Source organism: Ambystoma mexicanum, chromosome 12 (assembly GCF_040938575.1).
Source record: "Ambystoma mexicanum isolate Mex_15411 chromosome 12, UKY_AmexF1_1, whole genome shotgun sequence".
In the NCBI taxonomy this organism is placed as follows: domain Eukaryota; kingdom Metazoa; phylum Chordata; class Amphibia; order Caudata; family Ambystomatidae; genus Ambystoma; species Ambystoma mexicanum.
In genome coordinates this window covers 1,091,563,433-1,091,587,857 of record NC_090936.1, presented here as the reverse complement: position 1 = coordinate 1,091,587,857, position 24,425 = coordinate 1,091,563,433, and the positions used below count along the sequence as shown (strand labels likewise).

Below are 24,425 nucleotides of genomic sequence, written 5' to 3'. Positions count from 1 at the left end.
AGAACCCTGCCGTATGACTGGAAGAACATTTTGCAGAGACACACCAAGGAGGACAGATCGCTATGTCTAGAGGTTCCTTGTACCTTGTCCTATGGTGCCCCGCTGTAGTGATCTAGATGAGGTTGGACCTGAACCTTTCAGCCTCCTGACGGCCAGCAGGATAGCACAAACTAGAGGGAACACAGAGGCAGTCGAAATTCCACACTATCAAAGTATCACTCAGAACAAGGGTTTTTTTTCGAGTTCAGAAAAGCTTGCACTTCTGGTTGACACTGAAGGCAAAGGGGTTAACTCAAAGGGTCACCAAGAGGCAAATATCCCATCCAGGACTTCCTCACACATGTCACACTTGTGGGAGATTGACTAATGCCTACTTAGAGTCAGCAACAATGTTCTCCAGACCGGCCAGATTGCACTGCCGACAAGACAATGTTCTCCAGAGACTTGAAAGACAGTTGCATTCCCTCTGCACAGCAGCAGCGACCTCACACCACCATTCCTGTTGAGTAATGCATGGCCAAAGTAACAAGGGCCTGTCCGAAGTTCAGTAACTTCAGGGGTTTGATGTGCGCTCACCTCTGCATGAGGCCATTCAGAAGCAGATCACTGAAGTGAGCATCGCATCCCTTCAAAGCGGCCTCTGCGACCAGAACCACCCAAGACCAAGATTGACGAAGCACATTGTCTCTGAGGGTCCTGTGTCACTTTGTTTGGGATCCGTAAGAGGTCTGCCATGTGGCCCCTAAACTGAGACCACAATGTAGCAGGCACTGACTTCCTGGACAACCAGGCCTCTGATACCAGAAGGATTCAGGGGGCCTTGAGATGCACAAGGTGTAGAAAGGCAGAGGCTTGTCTCTGGGCTGATTTTGAAATGCTGTACCATCTGGACAATGCTGACAACATGGTCCTTGAGGGAAAGAACGTGCATGGCCAATTGTGCAGAAGAGTCAATGTGAACTAGAGCATTTGCGAGGGGGTGGCATGGGACTTTTTATAGTTGAGGGAAAATCCAAAGCTGTGTAGCAGGTGGCACGTGTTGAAAAAGTGGCCTAAGAGGGACTTCGGAGAGGATGAATGAATGAGCCTATCATCTAGATAGGGAAAATGTGAACATCTCCTGAGATGAGAGGCCAGCACATCCATCCGCTTGGTGAAAAACCTTCGGGCCAAAGGCAGGTGAAAAGGAAGGACCACAAACTAGTAATGGGTGTTGCCAACCACAAATCTCAGGTACTTCCTTGTGCTTCAGGTGGATCAGCACCTTGAAGTATGCTTCCCGATATCCAGGGACAGGAGCCTGTTCTGAAGTACCATGGACTGGAGAATCTCAAAAAAGGTGAGCATCTTAAACTTGTCCCTGCACAGGAACAATTACAGGAGCCACAGACTGGGGATGCATCAAAGACCCTCATCATCCGTCGGCTCCAAAATATATTGGGAACACCTCCCTCCCTACACGGCTCTCTGAGGGAGGCACAAATTCTAAACTGTCCTTAGTTGGGAACTCAGTGATCCCCTTGAGACGGAGGGTTTCCAGGGGAGGACAGGGTAGGGCGACAGCTCTGTCTACTTGGGAGTGGTGGAAAGGGAGGTAGTACCACTAGGAGACAATTTCCTAGGCCAAGGCATTGGGACAAACAGTGACACACCACCTCCCTCTACTGGAGAAGAGTGGTTTCTGAGGCTGGGATGGAGGTGGAAATGTTGCCCCTTGTGCAACTTTTATCCTACCCATGAGAATTTAACGCTTCGAATGATGCTTGCCTCGAGTCATCTGATCTCTGTGCCTGGGAGCAAAGAAGGAAAAAGATTGAAAGAAGCGCCCTATGTCAAAGAACCCAGGGACCTCTTGACCCGCCAGACCAAGCAACATGGCTGGGTGACCATGAATTAATCAAGCTTGGAGCCAAAGAGGTTTACTCTATCGAAGGGCATAGCTACACCTTTGGTCTGACTACCAGGCCAAATCTGAAGATTCCCACTCTGGGATGTGCTCTGGCCACAGCACAGGAGCGCACCGAGCGGGCCATGCATTCCACTGTATCCAAGCCTGCCTGCTATATTTGCATAGCTGTCTCTTTGGCACCAGTGACTACTTCAGTAAACACCCCTTACATTTCAGGGGGCAAGCTGCTAGCTGCGTCCTGAAACATGTCCCACAATGTTTTGGAATAAAGGACGGCTGTGCAGCATGCATGTATTGTCCTTAGACCCAAGCTACTGGAGGGAAATACAAATGTTGTCCAGGAGCTTCCAGCTTTTTACTCTTCCATTCAAGGGGCAGGTCCGTGTGTGGCCCCTGCGGGAGATTCTTCCTAGAGAAATCCCCGCCCACGCCCAGACCTGAGGCAGGCTTCACCCAGAGAGGACCGAATTAGAAATTCTGGTGTTAAATGGGGGGAGGGGAGCTGCATGGCAGGCCATGTTGTGAATTTGAGAGAGGTGGCATCTCCATGTGTTCTAATACCTTTTCAATTGCCCTTTGAAAGGGCAGGCCAACATGAGCATGGGCATAGAAATCAGCTGCATAAAGAAGAAATTACTTTCCTCTGGTAATGTTCCTTCCAATCAGATGATGGCTCCATCATGAGCATTTGAGGCCAGCCTTGTACCATAAGATATGCCATCCAGAGATCTACAGGAAGCGGCCAGTGCTACTTGCCCTCAGTTCCAACCGTTTAACCCCGAGAAACAGCGAGGAACAGCAGAACTGTTGCATATGAAAAAGTGATTAATTGAGAAAAAGTTAATCTAGTACTACAAATTGTTGTTGTAGGTTAGAGGGTCATGAAGAATCTGTGGAAGGACTATCCATCAGAATAAACGTTGACAGAGGTAATTCGTTTGTCTTATGGATAGATTCCTTCCACAGAATCCTCATCTTGTGAAAGATTCACACAGCAGTACCAAGACATACAGGAGGTTGGAGAGGGATAATGATCTTAGAGTGAAACATTTTGGAGAACAAACCCACCCACCCCGGCTTTCTCACCAGCCAGGATGTCCAAATGGTAGGGCTTGGTGAAGGTGTCGAGTCAAGCCCAAGTTGCTGCCTGGCAAATGGCCAGAATGAGAACTCCTCTCTGTACGGAGTGTCTGTCTTGCCCTTTGCGGAGTGTTCATGAAACCCTTCCAGGGCGTCTTTGTGGGACAACTGCCACAGGTGTTTATATCGAACACTAACCATCTTGGATGGTCTGCTTTGGGATAGCAATGCCTTTCTTTGGACCTGAAGAACCCAAACATTGCTGGTCAGCCAGATGGAACCTGTTCGTTCTTAAAAGTTAAAATGTTCTAACTTCTTTGGTCCAGTTTATGGAATCACTCCTCCTTAGAAGGGTGCACGGGAGGAAAGAACTCGTGGCTTTTGCCAGGAATCTGTTCTGCCCTATATTTTGAGAACCAGTTTGGTGTCATTTGCACATGTTGGATCATCCCCAGCTAGTGGATTTACAAACACACGCCGACACTGACACCGATACACACACACACGCTCGTGCGCGCAGACACCTACACCCACAAGAATATTTAACTTACTGGGTCCTGTTTAGGAAGAAGCTACTCATGGCCAAAGATGGCACATTGATCCAGGCACTCAAGCGTTATACTATGGTTAATGTGGGTCTACAGAGTGCACATACACAAACAAGTGGCCTCTTGGTGCTAGGAGGGGCTAAAATGCAGTTAGACTAAAGGGTTCAGCCAGAATAAGAATACAAAGATCCATGTTTATAGTGTCTGCATATGTTCATGTCACTGGTGATAACAGTTGCCATCAAGTCAGGCAAAAGCGTTTCAGGTAATTCTTCTGCTAGTGCTCAGAGTAGTTCTTTTCTGAGGCTAAAGGGAGCAAATATGATTCTGCAGCAAAGGCTGTTCTACTGCCATTCATAGTGGTTGTGCAACACATTCTCTAACAATAATTGCCAGAACTGATGCAGATGTCAATGTGTGACATTTCAAGGGATCCGTGCATGCTTTTGGCATTCAATGAGGTCACTGACGCACGTTTCAACCATGGGCGGACGGCTTCTTGCAAGGACTACGAGAGGCACGAGACAGGTGCTTGAATTCATGGGTTCCCAGAGAGTCTGGACACTTTTCTTCAGGACCAGAGAAGATTGGCATTACTTCTGTGTTAGGACAAGTGGATGGTGAGAGACTGATCCATGCCACAATGTTTAGCAGATGTGGTGGAGACGTGTCAAGACTTCTTTCCAAAGAAACTCAAATGGATCAGAGCTGAACCGTTGGAAAAGGTTTTTGCTGATTTGCGTTCATGCTGGCGAGGAATTTTAAATCTTGAAAAGAGATGGTATTGATGTTGAGAATGGTCTCTTTCAAGGAAAAGTAATACATCTTCTAAAGCGGTTGGAGAATAGATGGAAGTTGCTCGGGCAGAGGTCAACAAACCTTGTCCTTGATAGCCAAATCCACTCCATCTTTTCAAGCTATAAACCTAAAATCATCTTGAATGGGATTTTTTTAGTAAACCTGTACCAAATTTCTCCTGGGAGTGCAATGGTTACACGTGATAGCAAACCCCTAGAAATTGGCAGGAAGTAACTGGAGTTACAGCTATCAGGTTGGGTGGACTTGTGATCATCTCTTCTGCATTGACGATTTGAGACTGCAGTAGTGAATGCAAAATGCAGACTTAAACCCTACAACGGTAGACACAGATAGGTTGTCGGAAACCAAGTTACCCTATGGTGTGTTACTGAGTTGAGGGACATGCAGATTTTGATTAGGCTTAACCTACATCACACGCAGAAGGGTCCACTTAATTATGAGTTGCTATTTTTATAAGATTATTTTGAGACGTTGTGGAAAGGTGTGCTGTACCTTGGGAGCCTCAAGAGGAGGGATATTAGGAAAGGTATTGTGCTGTGAGTATTTCACTGGTTAATTCTATAAAGGGAAATTGTCCAGAGGGAGTAATTTGCATTTTAAGGCAGGATTTTGGCCATGTACCTGTACCTCTTGCAGTAGTCATTTTTGCACAGAAAGTTTTAAAAAAATATTTTTGTATTTAATACAGTGGTGTTGCAATTTACAATCAAACTTTTCACACATCCACATTTTTACAACATGAATATTTTTAAAAAGGATACAATTATAATCAAATGTATTTACAATTATCAAAAATACTTATTGCAGCTAACTTTTCTTCAATGTCAGATCATAATCTAGTTATTGCTAAGATTAAAGATCATGGAGTTCCAGGTAAACAATGGGCCCAAAAGGCTCTTTTGTTGGTCACCCAGTTATGTACAAATCGCCATCAATGCTTCATGTGCAAGTCGTCAAAGCTTTCACAAATTGGTAGTACCATGTGAAGCTTCATACATATTTGTACGGGTGTAGACTGACACACAGGTGGCATGTTTTTGGTTATAAACTTTAATTGTGCAAAATAAAAGGGAAAACGCTACATGTCCCTATTACTAAGAGGGGTTTCCCTGCCTCAACTAAATACCAAGGACTCGGTCAGGATGTCTGTCCAAAATAAGTATGTGTGTCAAAACCTATTGCCTTCCCTTACACTCTAAACCAAACTACATAAAGTTGTGTTCTTTGTCCAGAAGAATGGCTCCTTTCAGAAGGATGATGAACAAAAGTTCACTTTCAGGTGATGAAAAGGAAAGGTTCTTCCAAAAAGGCAAAAGTCTGAAAAGTTCTCTTGACATGGCACTCCACCAACACACATGGAAAAAGGAAGTCTGTTATCCTCACAGGGTCAGGAGGGAGGGTTTCTTTGCCCCTAACCTCTCCCAGGTTTCCTAATACTTTTCACAGTACCAGGATGAACAACTTCTTTCTCCTGGTTTTCAATCGTACAGTTCATAATGTTAGGGGGAAGGACTCCCTTCTCCTGGTCTTTCTTGCGTTTGTCACAAAGCCATGGGAATGACTTCCTTCCCTGGGTTTCTCACACAATGTTCACAACCACCAGGAGGGGAAAATTCTCTTCCCCTGGCCCTCCTCGAGCTCTTCAAAATGCCAAGAGAATAACTCCCTTGTCTTGGCTTCTCTCACAATGTTCACCAAGCACCAGGGGAAAAGGTCTCCCTTCCCCTGGCTTCTCAGCCTTCTCGCTATGCCAAGAGAAAGGCTTTTCTCACAATGTTCAAAATGCCAGATTGTATTTCTCTTGCTCGATTTGGGTACTACACCCTAGTTTCCCTTCTGAACAGACCTGGTATACTCTCCTGTCAAGTACTTTGTTGTAAGGGATGATTAGCTTCTTGATTTGTACTATTTTTGTTTGAGGCCCAGGCCCACCTTTCTCTTCTGGACAAACTTAGTATATTCTCCTGCCAAGTGCTGTTTAGCTTCTTGGTCTGTACCATTTCTATTCGGGTCCCAGACGCTGGTTTCTCTTCTTATTGGATTTGGGATATTCTTCTTTAAAGTACTGTGATGAAGGAACAGGCATTTCGGTTCATTATCCCCGTACTGGATTGTCCCCTCCATTGTTAACTTGCCCATGCCGGTAACTGAGCATAGCGCGTTACCTTCAGTGTTTGTCCATTGCTCGGCCGGTTGTAGCCGGGGTACTCTTCCAGTTTTCCTTTGTCGCGCAGTGAGAACTGCATACAAATAGAACAGTTTATGTATTTTAATCAATCTGATAATTATAAGCTTAGATGCAGCATTTAAGCTCCACTGAACTCCGAAGATGTTGGTCCAAACAGAACTGTAGTTATAGCTGAATGAATTCTAAGAGCCCCAATCCCTGACGGTTGCCATATTCTTACTAAGCAATCAAAGTTTAAAGTTCAGCATTGTTTAAAGCAAGAGAAGAATAAAGATAAGAAGTTATGGCACTCTAGGTCCCCTTTCTCTTTTGCTTCTTGCTTGGAGAGTAAACCGGAGGGCTTGTTGGCCAGAATGGAGCACCCGACTATCAGTTTGTCTCATAACTGCCCCCTCTTCCTAAGCTCAGGCTTTGGGCAAAACATCTCAGTGTATGGCGTGCCCAACTGGAGATGGCGCCTCTTTACAGTCCTCAGGAGCAAAAGAGTAGTGTAGGGCAATGACCCTTAATTGAAAATGGTCCCCATCTGGCACAGGACATTAGAGCAAATAATTGTCCCTGCAATTCACTCTGCCACACCCTAACCCTAGCTCCAAACAACGGCTCAGAGCAATCCTGAGAAACTTCCACAGTATGATAGGTTCTCACACCCCAGATTTTATTCACCACTATTAATTGGGCCGATGAACCAAGTCTCACTTATTGATGTAACGTAATGACGGTGAAACGTTCATATCTTGATCGGGCATGCAACACCCCCTGCGGCCCAATAAAGAACATTGATAAATCCTTAAAAAGTTCACCACACACTGGTTACGTTATTAGAATGTATACAGCACACTGCTATTCCGCTCAAGAGACCTTTGAACGATTCTTCACAATCTATTTTCTGAAAAAGCAGATGTCATTTTCAGAGCTACAACCATGAACCAATTCTATCCCTAAAGATGCAAAATGTATTTGCCAAATGTAACAAATCTGAGCAATTGATTTTGTCACAATTATGTCGCTTTAGGTAGTTCTCGTTCACTCATGAAAGCCTTTTTGATTGAAAGTGGCACAAAAAATGTGGACGAATCAGTCTGGTTGATCGCTTTCTTCTCAAAATAAATCTTCGATTTATAAAATAAATTTGTACAGACATTGGCTTAAGTGTGTATCTTCACAAGTGTATTTTCTGTTAGCCCACTCTAATCGGGCTGGATCACGTACTGACACATTTCAGATTGTTGCAATTTCAGATTGTTGCTTGGCTTCATGAAGCTGATCAAATGTTCATATTTCAGCTGTTCCGGAAGACAGTTTTGTTTATTGAGAAGGGTACTTAAGACTAACGATATCGAAATCAAAAATCCATATCCTTGCACACTACACGATTTTGCAGAACACGGAATTACGCGTGGTGTCACAGTGGTTCTGCGTACCAACTTCTCTACAGTTCAAATTCTGGCAGCATAAACAGAAGCCACTTTATTTACGGCTAGTACTTTGCAGCCAAACAAACCATACGGAAACAATATTTGGTCTTTTCCTTTTTTTATTTAACTTCGGCACTTGAAACTGTACAGTAATTTTACAGAGAACCACTCACTTTACATATTTACAGTCTCTTCAGACTCCCACCCCAAACATATGCCCATCTCTCACATATTACATCTTTACAGTATATGCACGTTGCCGTCACTGTACAACTCGTTTCATATTGGACTTCCGAAATCGCCAATACCAATTTTCAAAGAAAAAGAACAAATGTGCCAGCCGAATTGACATTGATGCCACTTGAATAGAAATCCCTGCGCAATTTACGAAGGATCTACATTTTTTTCAGATTTTAGAGACAGTCAAATGGATCTGGGATTTTTCTCATCATTCTACACGATAAAACAACCACTTTTATATAGTTATTACCTCTTCTTTAAACCAAGACGAGCAACTTCTTTCCTCTGACCCTCCTCAACTTAACGGTAGTCCATCTTTCCTTGTCTCCAGCCCACACTGCTTTTATACAGAGGTATAAAAAGCCCACACCATGCCGAGACAGAAAATGCAACAGCTATTCCTTCACCAACAACACTGCCTACAGCCTTCTTACGACTTATCGAAAACAGTCTCCAACTCTCCAATCAATGTGGTTCCCCCAACAGTAGTCTAGAGCACACACAAGCCATTTTATGTATCCTTTGTAATCACCCCAAAAATGCTACATTCCACCAGTTACCTTTCCCACCCAACCCCCAATGGCTCAAAATATGGCTTGGCGTCAAATTTAAAACTCCTTTTGGTAAAACATATATACGTGTATATATATATATACTTCAGCCTTGAGGATCAGCTTTCATTGTAATGCAGAACTAATTTGTTTGATGTTTTTAGAAAAAATATATATAAAATAATTAAATACAAGGATGCTAGATATACTACTTCCAAATAAAAATTAAAAAAAACATTAAATACATGGCAGGTAATGCAAACCAAAACGAGGAATGTACAGTGAGCAACACATAAGACAAAAATTCCAGTTGGTAAAATGAAAAACCTGTTAAATGCTGGGGTCTGTTTTTAAAGTGTTCTCTGCACACGGTGACAAAATGTGGAACTAAACACCATACTTTTCCAAACAACGTTGCCCTTGGATAAATTCACTGGGGGATTCAATAAAATATGAACCCCAGTTTTGCCCAAATGGGATTATTTTGCTTCTCGTCACATTTCATAGTTTACTGGCCAAAAAACATCCTAAGTGACTACAGAGAACAATTTCGCAGAGCCTGAAGCGAGACGTTAATCCATTCCCGGATTTAAACTGCCATCAAAACCCATAATACACTGCGACAACAACGTGAAAGAAAAAAGCCTGGAATAAAAAGTCCATGTAGCGCTGGGCAAACAGAGTGCTATGTAAGTGCCCTTTGCTACTCTTACACATCAGCCCCCAGATCAACCCAAATGTGACTATTGCATATTTAATGCAGGTGACGGCTGAATGTAGGAACAGGCAAGCCACAGAGATTTACATTTTAAGCTGTGTAATTTTTCACGCTGGCAGGACATCAAGTACCTTTTTTGAACATACTGTACGGGTACAGTACCGATGACAGGCAAACTTCAACCACTGCAATGATCGGGCTATCTTTCAAGGAGTTGCAAGAAGGCAATACTTACAAAATGTGAACATGAAAAAGTGCATACACATTAACACTGTTCTGATAAGATTATTTTATTTATCAGAGGACCACGCCCGAGTGACCCAAACGGATAATGTTGGCACGCTGATTAATGGCACTTCAAGCAACTGGTTAACAGAAATCTGCCCTACCACTTGGCCGCCGCCAAAACCGCTGCAAAATATTTATTAAAAATGTAAGATCTGTGCAGCCTTCTCTGCTTAAAAAAAAACAGACTCCAGATTAACAGCTTTAACTGAGTACCAGTAGCTGCCACAGGAAAAGGGGGAACGGTAGGATTGCAAAAAAGAATCCCAGCATGCTCACATTATGAGAACAAAAATGTACATTCATAAATAAAAAAAAGTCTGCTTTCATAGTCAGTTTGTGGCCTTAAACCAGAGTTTCTTTCCGTTTGACGCTCGGTTGCGTTTTTTCCCGCGTCCGCCGGTGGCTCCAATGCACCTTGGGCGCTGTTTTGGGACTCTGTAGGCCTTCGGCCATGTCTGTGTTGGGGCTGCACTCTTTGGAACTTTCGTCCATGTCCATTTGCGTAATGACCGACGCAGTCGAGGGGCGACGCTGCAGCTGGGCATTCTGGAGTGGCGGCTGGTTTTCTTCCGACTCCTCGCTAAGTTCGGGCAGCCCGTTCAGCTCGGTCGGTGTGCTGGCCTGCTGGAACGGTGCCACTGCGGTGCGGATACAGTTCAACCACTGCTGTTTATGGAATATGTCGTTGGCTTGCAGGGTATGGGACTGGCCGAGTGATGGGTCGTGGAAGCGTACTCGAAAGATATTCTTAGCTGAAAAATCAAAATTAAACATTTTAGTCTGAAGCTCATCAAAAGTAAAAAAATACAAGTCACTGATTACTACAGTCCACACATGATTTGCTTTTCTCGTTCTTAAAAACAACAGAATGTTCCTTTATCTGCTTTAGCTTTGAAACAATGTTTCACATAACACAATTTAAATGCTCCATTTGTACATTTGGATCCTTTAAGATACTCCAGGAATGGGGCGCTTTATAACTGGTTCCCATATAAAAGGATGCTGTGAGGTCATCTCACAAATTATAACCTACTGCTTTACGGGGAAGGGATCGGTTGATCAGGGTGCTCACTATTAAATACAAAAATTCGATATCAACATTTAAGTGAAGATTCCCTACCCAACTCTCGTCTTCGTTATCCATGTACGGGAGGGGCAAGCCGCCACAGGCAGAGGGAACCTTGCCCCCAGCCCCCACACGCCCCAACAAAGCTGGATGTAAGTATTACATTAGCTTGGGTTGACCTGCACCCTCAACTAGTACGAAACTGGGAATGGACAGTTACATTTCTGGACTAATGGTGCCCACGCTTACTTGCAAATGCCATCCTGTTGTGAAAACTTCAGAATGAAAGACTGCAAGCAGCACTTTTGGGACAAACAATGTAAGTCTGGGGTATCATGAAAATCTATTCTTGCTTCAGGATAACCTCTCAGGATGGGCTCTTCCCCACTTTTGCACTATAATACTAACGAGTGTAAGGCATTGGAAGGTTATCCTCTATATACCTGAGTGACCGACACCCAGCGGTATGGACGCTTTTCAAGAAACCTACCTTTGTCGGAGTTGCTGAACGCCCCTCTGAAGGAGCCCCCCATTTTCACATCGCCATCTTGCAGATCCTCCAAGACCAGCTCCTGCAGGGGGATAGGCTGCCTGTACACCTGGTAGTAGTGACGCTCGTTGCGCGTGACTGGACGAGTTAAAACCAGGATCTCTTGGAACAAGAAGAGGTATAGCTTCTATGGGAAAGACGAGAAGAGCTTCGGTCACGCATAGGTCTTTATATGAACCAAATAAATAACCAAATTGGGCATGTTCGAACTTAACACGGTTTGATAGTCATCTGTCAACAAAACTGGGGAAATTGCTTTGGCAGAACACTTATGGTCATGAAGTTCATCTCTATGGAAACAGGATAAATATTATCTTTACCCAAGTGGCTAGCGTGTGTTTATTGGTCTCATTTCATAAGGAAGGCGTAGTACCTACAGTGGGTGAGTTTTTTTCTTCCTCTTAAGAGGATATGCCTTCTTTCAAATATTTTATTTCACGAAGGTTCTTCTTGGGGTTGCACAAAAAGTCTTTCTTCTGCTAAACTTGATTGTGTGTGGTGTATGGTGGGTGTGCACGCAATAATGCCTCTGTGGGTGAGCTATTGTGTGTGAGAGCCAGTGCATGTGAACGGAAGACAGTGAGAGAGTTAATGCGTGTGAGAGATGGCGCGCATGTGCGGAGATGGAGCGTGTGAGAGAGAGATGGCACGCGCATGCATGAGAGATGGTACCCGTATGTGAGAGAGATGGTAATCGTGGGAGACGGCGCGCGTGGGAGCGAGAGAGAGCATGGGAGCATGTGTGCGAGAGCGTGTGCTAAAGGAAGGGCGTGTGTGCGAGAGCTTGCGTGCGCGACAGTGCTTGTGAGATCTAGTATTTATGAGAGCTAGTATTTATGTGTGAGAGATAAAACGCAGTGTAAGAGACAGTGTGAGAGAGATGTGGTGTGTGAATGAGGCAGTGTGTGTGAGAGGTGCGTGTTGTGTGTGTTTTGCATACTGCTGCAAGGATTTTCTAGCCCATCCCCATCAATCCAGGTGGGAAGATACATACAAGTACAGATTTTTTCTAGTGCTAGCCCAGCATTCCCTAACGTACATGAAAAGCCTTACAAGACACTAGTGGGGCTGCAGCAAGAAAGCAGGTCAAATGACTACTCGGCAAACACACAAAGGAAGCAACAAAGGGCAACCACTGAAGCGCCTATGCAAATCCACTGGCCTCCTTAATCTAGCAGCTTCCTGGAAGAACGGCAGCAAGTGAAAGCAAGGGGCAGGCAGCTAAGCAAACATGACTTCCAGACCCACACACAACAGGCGCCTTCCAGCCAGAAAGGCAGCCACCAAAGTCCTAAGGCAGGGTGTACTGCGAGCCAAGAAAGGGGATTACATCTCTGGGCTCGGGGATTCATTCAATGCTGATCCTCGGGAACCAGGGAGACTGGCTTCCATCACTGGACATGTTTGGTGCGCCTTCACGAAGGAATCCGCAACAGGAAATCCTATGCCATGACGTGGTAAACGCAGTGTAACCTCTAGCATAGCTCTACTGAGGAATAAGAACAGAGCCCTCCAAGTGCAGCAGCACAAACGGACACATACTTCCAAACTTGTACAAAAACACAGGGCTAATTTAGGAGCCGGTGTTTGGATTGGCCGCTTTGAGTAGACACGATGTCTAGAGCGGAGAGCGATGGTAAAAATAAACCAATGCCAAACCAGTGTGTCTCCATACATCACGCAACATAGAAGCTATACAGGACCCTGGCAAAAAAATGTGCATGCTGCCCCATACATTACTACCGCGTGGGACGAGGCCGTGTTATATTGCACACTGGGAAAAAAGTAGCACAAACGTTGCTAAGAAACACCAATGACCGGATTATTCCCCTGAGCCAAGCGGTGATGTAAAATGATCAAAATCTAAATAATTTGCACCATACATTTCTAGCCAGTCTTAATTAAAACGGTCGATTCCGAAAAAATAATACTGAAAAGAGGTTGACAAATTTTGGATCCTCAACCTGCTTGGTGGGTCAGAGTGTTGACCAATGCACGCAACACACAATCCAAAGATTGAATAGACCGACTGCTACGTCAACATGTCCCTACCACAATACACCAAGGGCAAGACATGCACAACTAGGTATGAGGACCTCAAGGCAACTACTGGGACAAGTGCGTTCTATAAGCTACAAGAGGTTAGCCTACGCGCAGCAAATCAACGTACATGTCCATTCTTATTTTTCAGCTCTCCGTGGCAATGTAATACTCTGCTGGCTTCAATGCGGTCGTCCCGCTGCTTCTCGTCGAGGTACTCCAACTTGTCGATGTAATACTGGCACTCCGACTCGCCTTTCTTGAAGTTGATATCGGACAGAACGCCCTGGATTATGGCTATCTGCAGAAGGAAGAGAAGCACTCATGAAGCAACACTCACGGGTCTGTCATGGGCATGCGGTTACAGATACACAAAAGGTGGAAATTAAGCCAATTTTAGGATGGGTGATCAGCTAGTATAAAGCCCATCGGGACAGAAGCGTAGCCAGCATTGTCTAACAAGAGGGGCCTGAAGCTAATGTAGTTGGGCCCACCGCAGTGACATTAACATCTGTAAATGCCCACACAGTGCTGCTGAGTGGACATGTACAGATTTTGGGTAGGCCTTGACCGCTCAGGCTCTACCCTGTCTACGCCTCTGCATCGGGGTTGTATTTGAGGTCAGCTGTTCACGGTATAAAAGCTAGCCACCAAATCGAAGGTGATGATGAATTCTGGCCCTAACCAATAGACTTGATCACAATGACAAACAGCTGTAGGACTCTTACAAACAACCAGGACAGCTATCAGACAGGGTGGCCAGGTCACATTTCATCTTTGTCACATCAAGAGTTATGGCATACCTTCCCATCTGTGGTTTTAGCACTTGCACTAACTGAAATGTCGCTAGGCTGAGTACGATAGTTAATTGCAAATACTTGTTGTTCATGGCCTGTAAGAATGTCTTGCATTTTTCCCGTTGCCTCCCTTGTCCTGGAGCGCTTTGAAAGACATTGTGTATAGGCGCTATATAAATAAACTATCATAACCGACACGGACCACTGTAGCTAAGAGGCATACTGGAGCTTGAGCCACCATTGCGCTAACATTTGCCTTCTCCCCAAAAAGTGCACAAGCATCAACCCCACCGCCGGCCCCCAAGAAAATCAAGCAGCAAGTTAGACCTCTCTGCACTCCCATACTCTGCTCTGAGACACAAACCAGAGGCCTACTTTTCACCTTCATTATACAGCCTGTTTGATGCTCCCTCCCACGTAATACACAAAGGCTTTGTGAGAGCCGGGCCGTACACATAGCGCTGCTACTCACCGCCTCCTCCAGGATTGGGACGTCAGTGTGGTCTTTGGGGGTGTGCCTCAGGATCTCCTTGAGCAGCAGAGGGTACTTCACCAGCCGGCTTCGAGGGATATCCAAGAAGCTCCACAGGTCCAGCTTGCGGCTGAAGGGGGACTCGAGGCAGCGCTGGAGGAAGTCCTGGACCCGGCGATCCAGCTTCTTCTGATCTAAGAGCGCCTTGGCTGCAAGCTGGTTGCTGCAGTAGTGCTTATACGCGTTCAAGCCTGGAAGCTGCAGCGAAACAACGAGGAAGCAGGTTAAGAGGATGAAGAAATCATTTGTATTAACAATACATTTCATTAAGTGAGTTATTCATGGAGTCATTTACAGGATGCTTTAGAATGGTTTGAGATGATTTGATATAAAGGTCGCTAAAAACATCAAATCAGAAAACGCAAACACATCATCGGCCCTTAAACCGTCTGTTAGTTTGATAACTCAGTAGAGAATATATTAAACAATATTTTCCAGGCAACCCAAGAAATTTGCCAATGATCTGCTGCCAAATTAAAAGCAGACTAACTTGTGGAAGTGGAGAACTGCAATTACCCATCCAAAAGGTGCGTGCTATTCCCCCACATGGGCCAGAAGTGAATAATTAGCTAATACAAAAAAAAGGCATACCCAGTTGACGAGAATGTTGCCAATCTGCCCGACGGTGCCATCCGATCTAGTTGCTTCTCCCAACCTGGACAAGAGGTCTAGACGTGGAAAGTACAAATAAAGCTATGATGAGAAGATGGATCGAGCCGGGATCCTTAAGACTCCAGTGATGAGCGGTGTGCCAAGCGGCACCCGGCAAAGCCAGCTCCATCAAACACAAGCACAGCCCCTACCTTCGTGCAGAGGGATGTAGGAATCCAAGTCGCCGAAGATCTGGGTGAGCTCCTCCTCGGACATGATGCACAGCTTGAGCATGGGGTCATGGTAGGCTTTCCGGGCGAGCTTCAGATCTTCGATGAGGTCCTGCTCCCCTCGTGACATTTCAAATATTGCCTGTACAAGGAGAAAAGGACGAGAAGGCTGCTTAGAAAATACTCCTGCAATCCCAGAGGATCCAGTGCACGGGGTCAGATAGTGCCCGATGGCCATGGCTTCCTACCAAATGCAATGGTTGTACACAGAGTCCAACCCTTCAATAAGGTTTACAGCATTCCACCACTGGCCAATACGCCACTTCTTCTTTTACATAAGGGAAGTGCAACCTGTGGCTATCCAGATGTTTAGGCCTATACCTCCCGCTCATCAACCCACACTATAGTAGCTAGGGCCCATGGGATTTGTAATCCAACATCTGGTGGGCTTAATGCTGCGGCCACCCCCCACTAAGTACCCTCTAAAAGACCAAACAATATAAGAGAATGCTCCCAGCCAATTGCCACGTGAAAGCCAGGAGACCCTTGCAACTGGCCTGAGAAAGGGAAGGAACAAACGCTTGGCCCCCACCCTATTAATCAAAGTAAACACCAGCACTTCTTTCCAACACCCCATTAGCTGAAGCTTACAGACGTGTCCCGATGTGGGCACACGCAGGTACACATTCACTTCCCTCCTGCCCCTCCTCCCCTCCGACCACTCACCTCTTGCCGCTTGATTTCCTTCGTGCTCAGCGACTCCTTCATGTTGACATCCAACATCTCGGACCACAGGACACTGTTTCTCCTTTTGGGGGGAGTGGGGCCAGAGGACTTGCTGCAGGTCTTGTGTGCACAGCTGGGGGACTTGGTATCGCCGCGCAGAGTGAACGACTGCCAGGGAGGAAGAAGCCAACATACATGTCACGCCAGAGAGCAGATACAGGTTGCCCTCTTCCATTTATGTTACTAAGTACAAGTTAGCAGAAATGAAAGCAGTCCCTTATGCAGGGCGTGGGCTCGCATCATCCCTTTGCACCACGCTAGCTATTGGATATCACTGGGCCACCAGGTCTTTATTCAATTTCTGCATTCTGGGAATCGTAGTCTTGGTACACTTCAAGTGAACACACTATAGGCTTCAGTGCCTGGACCCACTGGGTCGTTAAATAAAGACCAGGTCTATATTTGGGCACCCTGTGCCCAGTGCACAGAAGAGCCGTCACGGGTCCCACATCGAATCACAGCCTTTTACTGATGTCACATATTAAAGTGTAAAAAACTGATATTTAAAAAAAAAATGGTGTGCTGAAGCACGTGCTAATGCAGGATAATGCATAGTTACCAAGCAGCCCAGCCCCGTGCCCCCTGCAGCCATGACACCCAGTCCTGGCTTTGCACGCAGGCACGTGCAGTTTGCCTTTTCCCATGGAAGTGTGGTCTTACAAGCCTCAGCTGGCAGAGTGCTGCTGGCTACAATTGGAGAAGTGGGGGAGGGGATCCCGATAAACCCGTGCCAGTTTGAAACCCCGACATGGGGGTGCTCACATTCGAGTACCAGAACGCCAAGGAATCCGTTTGGAAAACCTGGCGCACAGAAATAAAGAAGCCTCGCCCCCCCTCTCACCTGAATGGTTTGGCCAAAGCGACGGACTGCGCCATTTCGGACGGGAGAAATCAAATTTGCCAAGGAGGTGACGCGGGTCAGAGGTCGAACTCGTTTATAGCTTGGCTCCTGGAAGGATGAGAAAATAAAACGGGTTATTCAGTGCATGACAGGGCGGGTGTAACTACGACAACCTCAGGCTTCACTACAAGTTGGGAAACGGGTGAGAAATCAAACAGATCAGGCATGCAGGTGTGTTACAACATGAACAGCATAGCCCGGACTCCTGGGGACCAGGGCCCAAGTACGGAGGTATATATAAACAAAGAAAGTGCAAGGAGTTTCAAGGACAGGCGCGCCCTGCTGCTCACTATTACCTAGAAAAAGCGCATTAACGCGGAGCTCGGTGTGTGTCGCGCCGCCTATACATACACCACCACCACGCTCATGGAAAGGGCCAACACATTAATGCGAGAAGCATCTTATAGGTGCAAGAGGTTGGCGACGCGTCAAGCCAGGGCAGCTCTGGGCACGTGTATATTCATTGCTTCCTTTTACTACAAGCCCCGCTTATTGCATGCACACTGTCCACTTGCAACTTTGCATTCTGGGAAAAGTAGTTTACCTTTAAGCTGTCCCTCGGTATCCAAGCCTATTCTAGAGGCCCTACCCGCGGGAGCGGACATTGTGCAATACATTTCTTGGCAATGTTATAACGCTGCTTAAATACAGCACAATCAGACATGACCAATGCAAGAGAAGGGCCGTTATTGGAGGAGCCACTGCCACCGGACACATCACACCTCCACACCTCGACGGTGTGTCTAAACGCCACCAAATAAGCCACAGCAGAGACAAACAACAGAACAGACCGTACACGGAGAATGGAAACGCACACACAACCCCGGGACGCCTGGTGTTAAGGGCTGTGCCATCATACCTTAGTGCCGCCACAAAGCCTGCACACTCCTGCAACTCGGGCTGGTACCACTCCCATAGCATCCGAGAAGCCAGAGACCCCCGTGCACCCTGCGCCAAGTCGGCGTTTCCCTGCACTGGCACTTGAGGGGGGGCTGCAGGTGTAAGGACGGCGCTGGCCTCGATGCTGATTGGGAGCAGAGGTGGGGGTGGCACGTAGCGGCGCGTCCCTGGCCGCCGGGGCAGGTGGGCTCTGATGACCACCTCCTGCCCCCAGGGTCGCCACTGTGTCTCTGCTTCAGAGGATCTGTAAATCACAGGCGGCGGAGCTCTGTAGGTGGTCCTCACCCCCGGGCAGTGACCGATGAGCCACTAACGGCGAGCTGGTAAAGTTGTGGACAAAACAACGCAAACAGAAACACATGGCGAGTAGGACCCTTCAAAATAACTAGAGACTGGCCAATCGCCTATTCGTATGCAAATCAAATCTACATTTCTATATAGTGCTTAATGTTGTGCTGCTGTCGGTCTGTGAGCACACTCAATAGTGCCAAAGAAACAAAACATAGAAAGACGGAGGAATGCGGCAAGTCACGCAATGGTGCGGGGTGGAGGCGCCGAGATCCAAGCTCGGGCCCTTAATTCCAGGCCGCAAAGTTGCCTTCAATTAGACACACCCGGTCCGTGATCAAATCGAGGCTACGCCACAAACAAACCAAACATTTGCAAGACGAGTGCGAGTATCAAGGACAAGGCCGCGCACACAGAAGCGCGCGACCAAGGTCTAGCCAGCATCACGTACGCTTTTTTGGGGATTGGGAGGGGGTTTGGGGGGAGGTTTGTCACGTGTTACAATAGCTGAATCTCAGTGCAATACCTCCCAATCTGTTACAGTTTCAATGCAAATGGGTTCAATGCAAATGGGTTGAATGCAGCGGGCATCCCATTGAAGTCGGTGGAGGGAAAGCGCAAGGTGAGGTTGATGTGCGTTTTTTAGTCTATGGAGCATCATTTTTGCTGGGCGAGGCTTAAGGCAACGATGCACCCTAGTCCAACCAAGACAAAATGCCCATTAAAGGACCTACACAACAGGAGAAATGTGTTCTTGTTTTACAGTGGAAACGAATAGAAGATTGAAAAAAAATTATCGGCTGGTCACAATAAATGTATAAAAATTATCGGCTGGTCACAATAAATGTATACCCACAAGTCGTATACGCACACCCGGCGGCTATAGATTGTGGGGTTGTCCCCAAAGAGAGCATGCAGGCCACAGTCTAAACTGGAGCTGTGGGCACATTGCGGTTTATATTGGCCGTCACAAAAGCCAGAGGTCAGGAGTTCACTGAAGTGGCAGGACGGGGTCAGCCGCTTGCCAATCCCACCGCCTCCCACGAATTCGGCATCTTACACGCAGACATTGTTCCGGGCCGACACTTTCCAGGCCGTTCGCGCTGCTTTGTGTTTTAATGGTACGGGGCGGCTTTCCAGAGCAATCAACAAGTTAACACCCAGCTCCCACCAGAACAAACTGGACGACCCTGCATCCGTCGTAACACGGGGGGTGGGGGGAGGGAGACACCTGGTCCTGATGCAGAGACAGCCAGGCCCCCCGAAGGTGGATCCAAGTCTGTGTTATCCACAAACACAGCTACACACACAGCAAGGCAAGGGCGGCCGTGCCGCGATTAGGCAAGCGTGCACGCATGTGCTGTACAATAGCAGGCACTGTTCTGCAGGGACGTGTGGGAATGCCAGCTCGGAACATCTGTGCGAGCTTGACATGTCTCGCATACGCGCAGGGCCTGCTGTCCATAGGGGCGCACAAAGGGCCTCTTGTCGGAAGGGTGTGCATTTCTGCGCCCGGGAAAGGGTGTGGACATTTCCCAGGGCGGGTCGGCCGACGCTGGCCGCTCTCTCCGGGCGCTGAACCCCCAGGACATGAACAAGTCGAAGAGACTGACATGGGTTACATAGGGCCCGATGGGTCCAGGGGACCGGGCCGAGGCAGCTACTGTGGGAGGTGTCAAACAACAGCAGGCAGTGTGTTCCTTTATGGCGAGTGTGGCAACAGAGTGTGCGCGCCTTGCACAGTTTCTTCACATCTGGAACCTGACCCGTGTCACTTTCACCAGGTTTAACTATTCGCTCCGTGCAGCACTGACGCTCATCGCTTGCAGGCGCCCCTGCCCCCACCTCCCTGATGGAGGGCGGGGGGAGCGGGGGGATTCCCAAGAGTGCACCGTCGAATCCAAGTACAACATGGGCCCCCCCATCTGTTGTTGCTCGTAATGTAGAGCAGCGGGTTAACGCGCCTGCTGCACGGAAGATGCCGCCGGAGACTTTTAATCTTCCTAAACTACTCGAGACGCTTAACAAGCCCATCCCTCCCCCCCCCCCAAAACGTAAGGTAAACATGAAGGGCTGGAATACAAATGGCCAGAACGTATATTAATGTGTGAGGAGGCAGTGGCATTGCGAAAGAAAGCTTTGCCGCACGGGCTACCAGGCACGGGGGAGGGGGAGATACACGGACTTACGCGCGTGCACTACACAGGAACGCAACAGCAGAGGAACACCCAATAAACTAGGCGGGCAGCTCCCACATTGGGGAGCTCTGGAGAGGAACCAGAGCATCACAGCTGACAGGTGAACAGGCCGCAGCACCCCCTGGCGGCAGCACTTCAAAGGACAGGAAGACACGGGTCACACACTATCACGCAGAGCCAGGCGATAAGATCAACTCGGGGGAAAGTACCTGTGCTTAGATGTGTGTGTGTGTATTGGCCACTCCTGGTGGGTGGGCTGGGGAACGTCATCACCACTAGTTCACCTAATTAACACCCCCCACAGACACACTCACACAATGCGCGGAAACCAGAAGTATTTTTTTTCGGATGCATGTATAGCACACGCCCGTGCAATGCCGCCCATCACAAGAAGCTGATCCGAACTAAAGACTGGTGCGTGTGCTTTGAAGGAAGAGTCACCAACAGTTCCAATTCCTAATCTCCGAAACCCAGCAGAAGGCATATTGTGAACCACCTATTCATTTAAATGATTGGATGTGTCTGCATAGCGCCACACACCTCAGTGCGATGCTTCGGGGCGCTCAGGAATGGTGCGTGATTTAATTGAGTGCACATGTACAGTGGGACAGTGTGCAAACACACAACACCTGAAATGACACAACACGGTCAATTTAGCAGAACTACACCCCCCCCCCCATCATGGAACAAACCCGTGCCCCCAACACGACGAGCAGCCTCCCACGCACACAGTGTGAACATGACCACAGCAGCAGGGGGCATTGTCAACACATTAGTTCACCTCGACAGGCGGGCACTGCACACCGTCAGCTAAAAGGAGAGCAAACAACTTCAGAAGCGCACCCCGTCACGAACCACTTATCGCGACAGAGGCAGGCCACTGCCTACAGTAATGCGCAACAGCAACCACATTACACATAGATCGGCAACTGCAGGACTGCACAGCACACAGGCCACACACCGCAAACTACAGCTATGCACGGGAAAACACACGCGTGCACACCGAAAGCCAGGAAAGCGCACAGCAATGGGAGTAAATGCCAGCCTGGGCACTGGCAACTAACTGTGTAGGTGCGTGAATACCACTTGCTTACATGAGCGAGCACAAAACACATACGTGCACGATTCCAAGTACAGGGCTGTACACAACTGCCTATACCTTTATCTAGTGGGGGCGCACGCTTCTCACCCCGGCAATCTATCGACGCGTACCACCAACTACAGGCACTTCATCTGACAAATAAGGAGTCAAGTCTCACAATCTGCACTGCCGCGCCCCACGGGACCTGGGCGTTACACGTATATTGTGCGCACCCACTGCTGATCACATCACATGTCCGTTATTACGATGCAGTTTGCCAAAGTGAAATCTCGCCAAAGTAACCAGCCTGTGCATTGCTCTTGTTACCCCCCCATGCTAGGGCCCTTCGGGTGGCTGTGAGCCCCGATGCGGGCGCGTGAACCCCCAGTACCCAGTCTGTAGACGGCACATCGCAGGAGCACTTTCCGAGTGAGCCTCTGGGCGATCGGCTGCGATGCGCGAGATTTGTACAGCGCCAACATCGTGATTATGCGGCGCCCTGTGGGCGCCTCGCCGAGCAGTACAAAGTTGTACACAAGTGTCCACGGGCGGCAGAAGAATCTCAAACCTACCTCGAGTTCCTTGGAAGACTGGCTGTTATGCACCTCGATGACCCGAATAGTCCTCTTGATGGGCAGCAGCCCCCCAATATCATCGTGGGCCACCATGCTGCGTCCTGTGCGGCCGGGGCACCTTGTCGTAGACGAGCCTGCGGTGTGCTAGGAAACACTCACAACTCCTTCCCATGCTGCATGCTCCCTGGGCTGAACTGACTGCCGCTGGGCGGGTACCGCTCCTTAAGGCGGGGGGAGGGCCGGGGGGCGGCCCGCCAGTCCTGGGCGGGCTCCATGGGAAACTGCGAAACACGAGCCGCCTTGGCCTGGGCCTTTGAACGGGCTATTTTAAAGCAGCTCAGTGTGATCACAGAAAAAGACACATGCTGAACAAACCCACCGAGCTGCACGCTTGGCAAGCGCCGCGTGCAGAGCAGCCAGGATTCCCACGGCGCCCCTGCCTCTTGGGAGATTAAAACGTTGTTACTACTGAACTCTGCTAAAAGCAAGTGCTTGCTGCTTACAAGTTTGAGGGAATCGACACTGTATACCGCAGCCTTTTCGCTGGACAGGGCTGCCTTTTTCACCGCCTGTTAATGAAGTAGTTGGTGCGGAATCACACACCGGCGTTGAGTTAGCGGGTGAGCCTCGATTCCACAATCAGCAGCTTAGCCACTAGACCGCGGAACCCGTTCCACCTCAACTGGGCACAAACTCGCAGGACAGTCGCGAGTCCCTAAAACCTGCCCAATGACCGGGCAGGGCCACAGTGCAATCCAGGAGCGACGGGTCTTCCTCGATAAACATAGGCTTTTATTGGCAAACGCAACCGGGGACCACCGCACTATACACCACGAAAGAGCGAGCGCACAATCACCGGCTGCGCTTCTTGCTTCAAGGTAGTACAGTTGGTTCATGCGCCCACTGCAGCGCTATCGCAGCCTTTTGATGACTAACCAGTGGGCGTTTGCCACGGCACGACCAGACAGTGCATAGTAATACAGGATTCTAGTATCAGCAGGGCCGAGTCCATGAGAGCATTACTTATGCAGCCGCTGCAAGGAGCGAGGCAGGCTCGCTGCCACGGCCTTGGTCTAGACCCGATCAGTCTGCTGTGCCTACTACGTGTATATTCCGAGCATCGATGGAGATCATGTTTTGTTATTTATACTGATTTGAGTTTTTACTGTCTTTGCTTATTAAAGGTGTACATTTCTAACGTTCTGCAAGGTTTATTATAAATGTTCGGATTTGGATATTAACTGTTGCTGCTTTTAGTAAAGGACACATGCTATTTTTGAACTTCCAGGGCATGCCCACTGCACGCCGGTCTCACGGCTTCATTCTGTACCGAACACCTCTGCAGTGTGATGGGCTGCACGGCGCATGCGCAGAGGACCAGCTGCACTTGCTGCTTCTTATGGGAAGTGGCTTAAAAAAGACAATAGTCGCGTTTGCATCTGATCGAGGGAGCCGCCGCCGACAAAGGGTCCGGAAGCTGCGGCAAGGGGGGGGGGGGGGGGGGGGGAAGTCGGGTGAAGGGCCAGGCGGCCCCTGCAGCAAAGACTCATGTTATTTATTTCAGCGCACACAACCCTGAGGTATCTAGGCGCTAGTTACAGCAATTGCATGGTACATTGGTAAGTGCAATAGGTCACGTATGGTTACAGTTTTAAATTGGTGTGTGTGTACACATCCTGGCAAAGCCACACCTCAATGGGCCTCCATGCTCCGGACGGTGGGCTTAAGATAAGATATAGAGCCGGACGGATACAAGATAAAGTCTGTGGGGGTCTCCCCGTCCTTCCTACACCCTACTTGGCCTCGAGCTTTACACTTTTAAACATGTTTTCTTCGATTTCAGGCCTAGCCCTCATTTGGGGGCGTGGCTTGCATGATGGGCATTGGCTTGAAAAGTACGAAAACAAATACATAATGTATGTAAGGAACAAGTTACTTACCTGTAACTGTTGTTCTCCAGCATGGGTCTGGCATGGATTCACATGCTCATGAATATTCCCCGTCGTCAGGCTGGGAATCCTCGGTATAGAAAAAAATCAGTATCAGTTTCGTTTCTGATCTGTCTTTCTTAGTAGTAACCAATCAGTGGTCTCTGGGTCATACTGCCACCGCCAATGACTGCCCTCTCCCT

At 48.0% G+C, this 24,425-nt stretch overlaps 1 protein-coding gene across 2 annotated transcripts in view; it reads right to left on the bottom strand.

Annotated features, from left to right (window-relative positions):
• Positions 1-8,063: 8,063 nt before the first annotated feature.
• Positions 8,064-24,425, bottom strand: part of NET1 (neuroepithelial cell transforming 1) — a 448,214-nt gene continuing 431,852 nt past the window's right edge. The window contains exons 1-9 of one of the 2 annotated variants that reach the window (XM_069629639.1): positions 22,292-22,502; positions 17,193-17,300; positions 16,292-16,459; positions 15,548-15,707; positions 15,336-15,412; positions 14,685-14,942; positions 13,546-13,716; positions 11,316-11,502; positions 8,064-10,511 (exon numbers count right to left, since the gene is read on the bottom strand). In XM_069629639.1, the coding sequence (XP_069485740.1) occupies positions 10,102-10,511; positions 11,316-11,502; positions 13,546-13,716; positions 14,685-14,942; positions 15,336-15,412; positions 15,548-15,707; positions 16,292-16,459; positions 17,193-17,300; positions 22,292-22,387 (1,635 nt within the window). In that variant the 5' untranslated portion in view covers positions 22,388-22,502 and the 3' untranslated portion in view covers positions 8,064-10,101. Of the gene's footprint in view, positions 10,512-11,315; positions 11,503-13,545; positions 13,717-14,684; positions 14,943-15,335; positions 15,413-15,547; positions 15,708-16,291; positions 16,460-17,192; positions 17,301-22,291; positions 22,503-24,425 lie in introns of those variants that run through there. The other variant, XM_069629638.1, reaches the window with a different exon arrangement.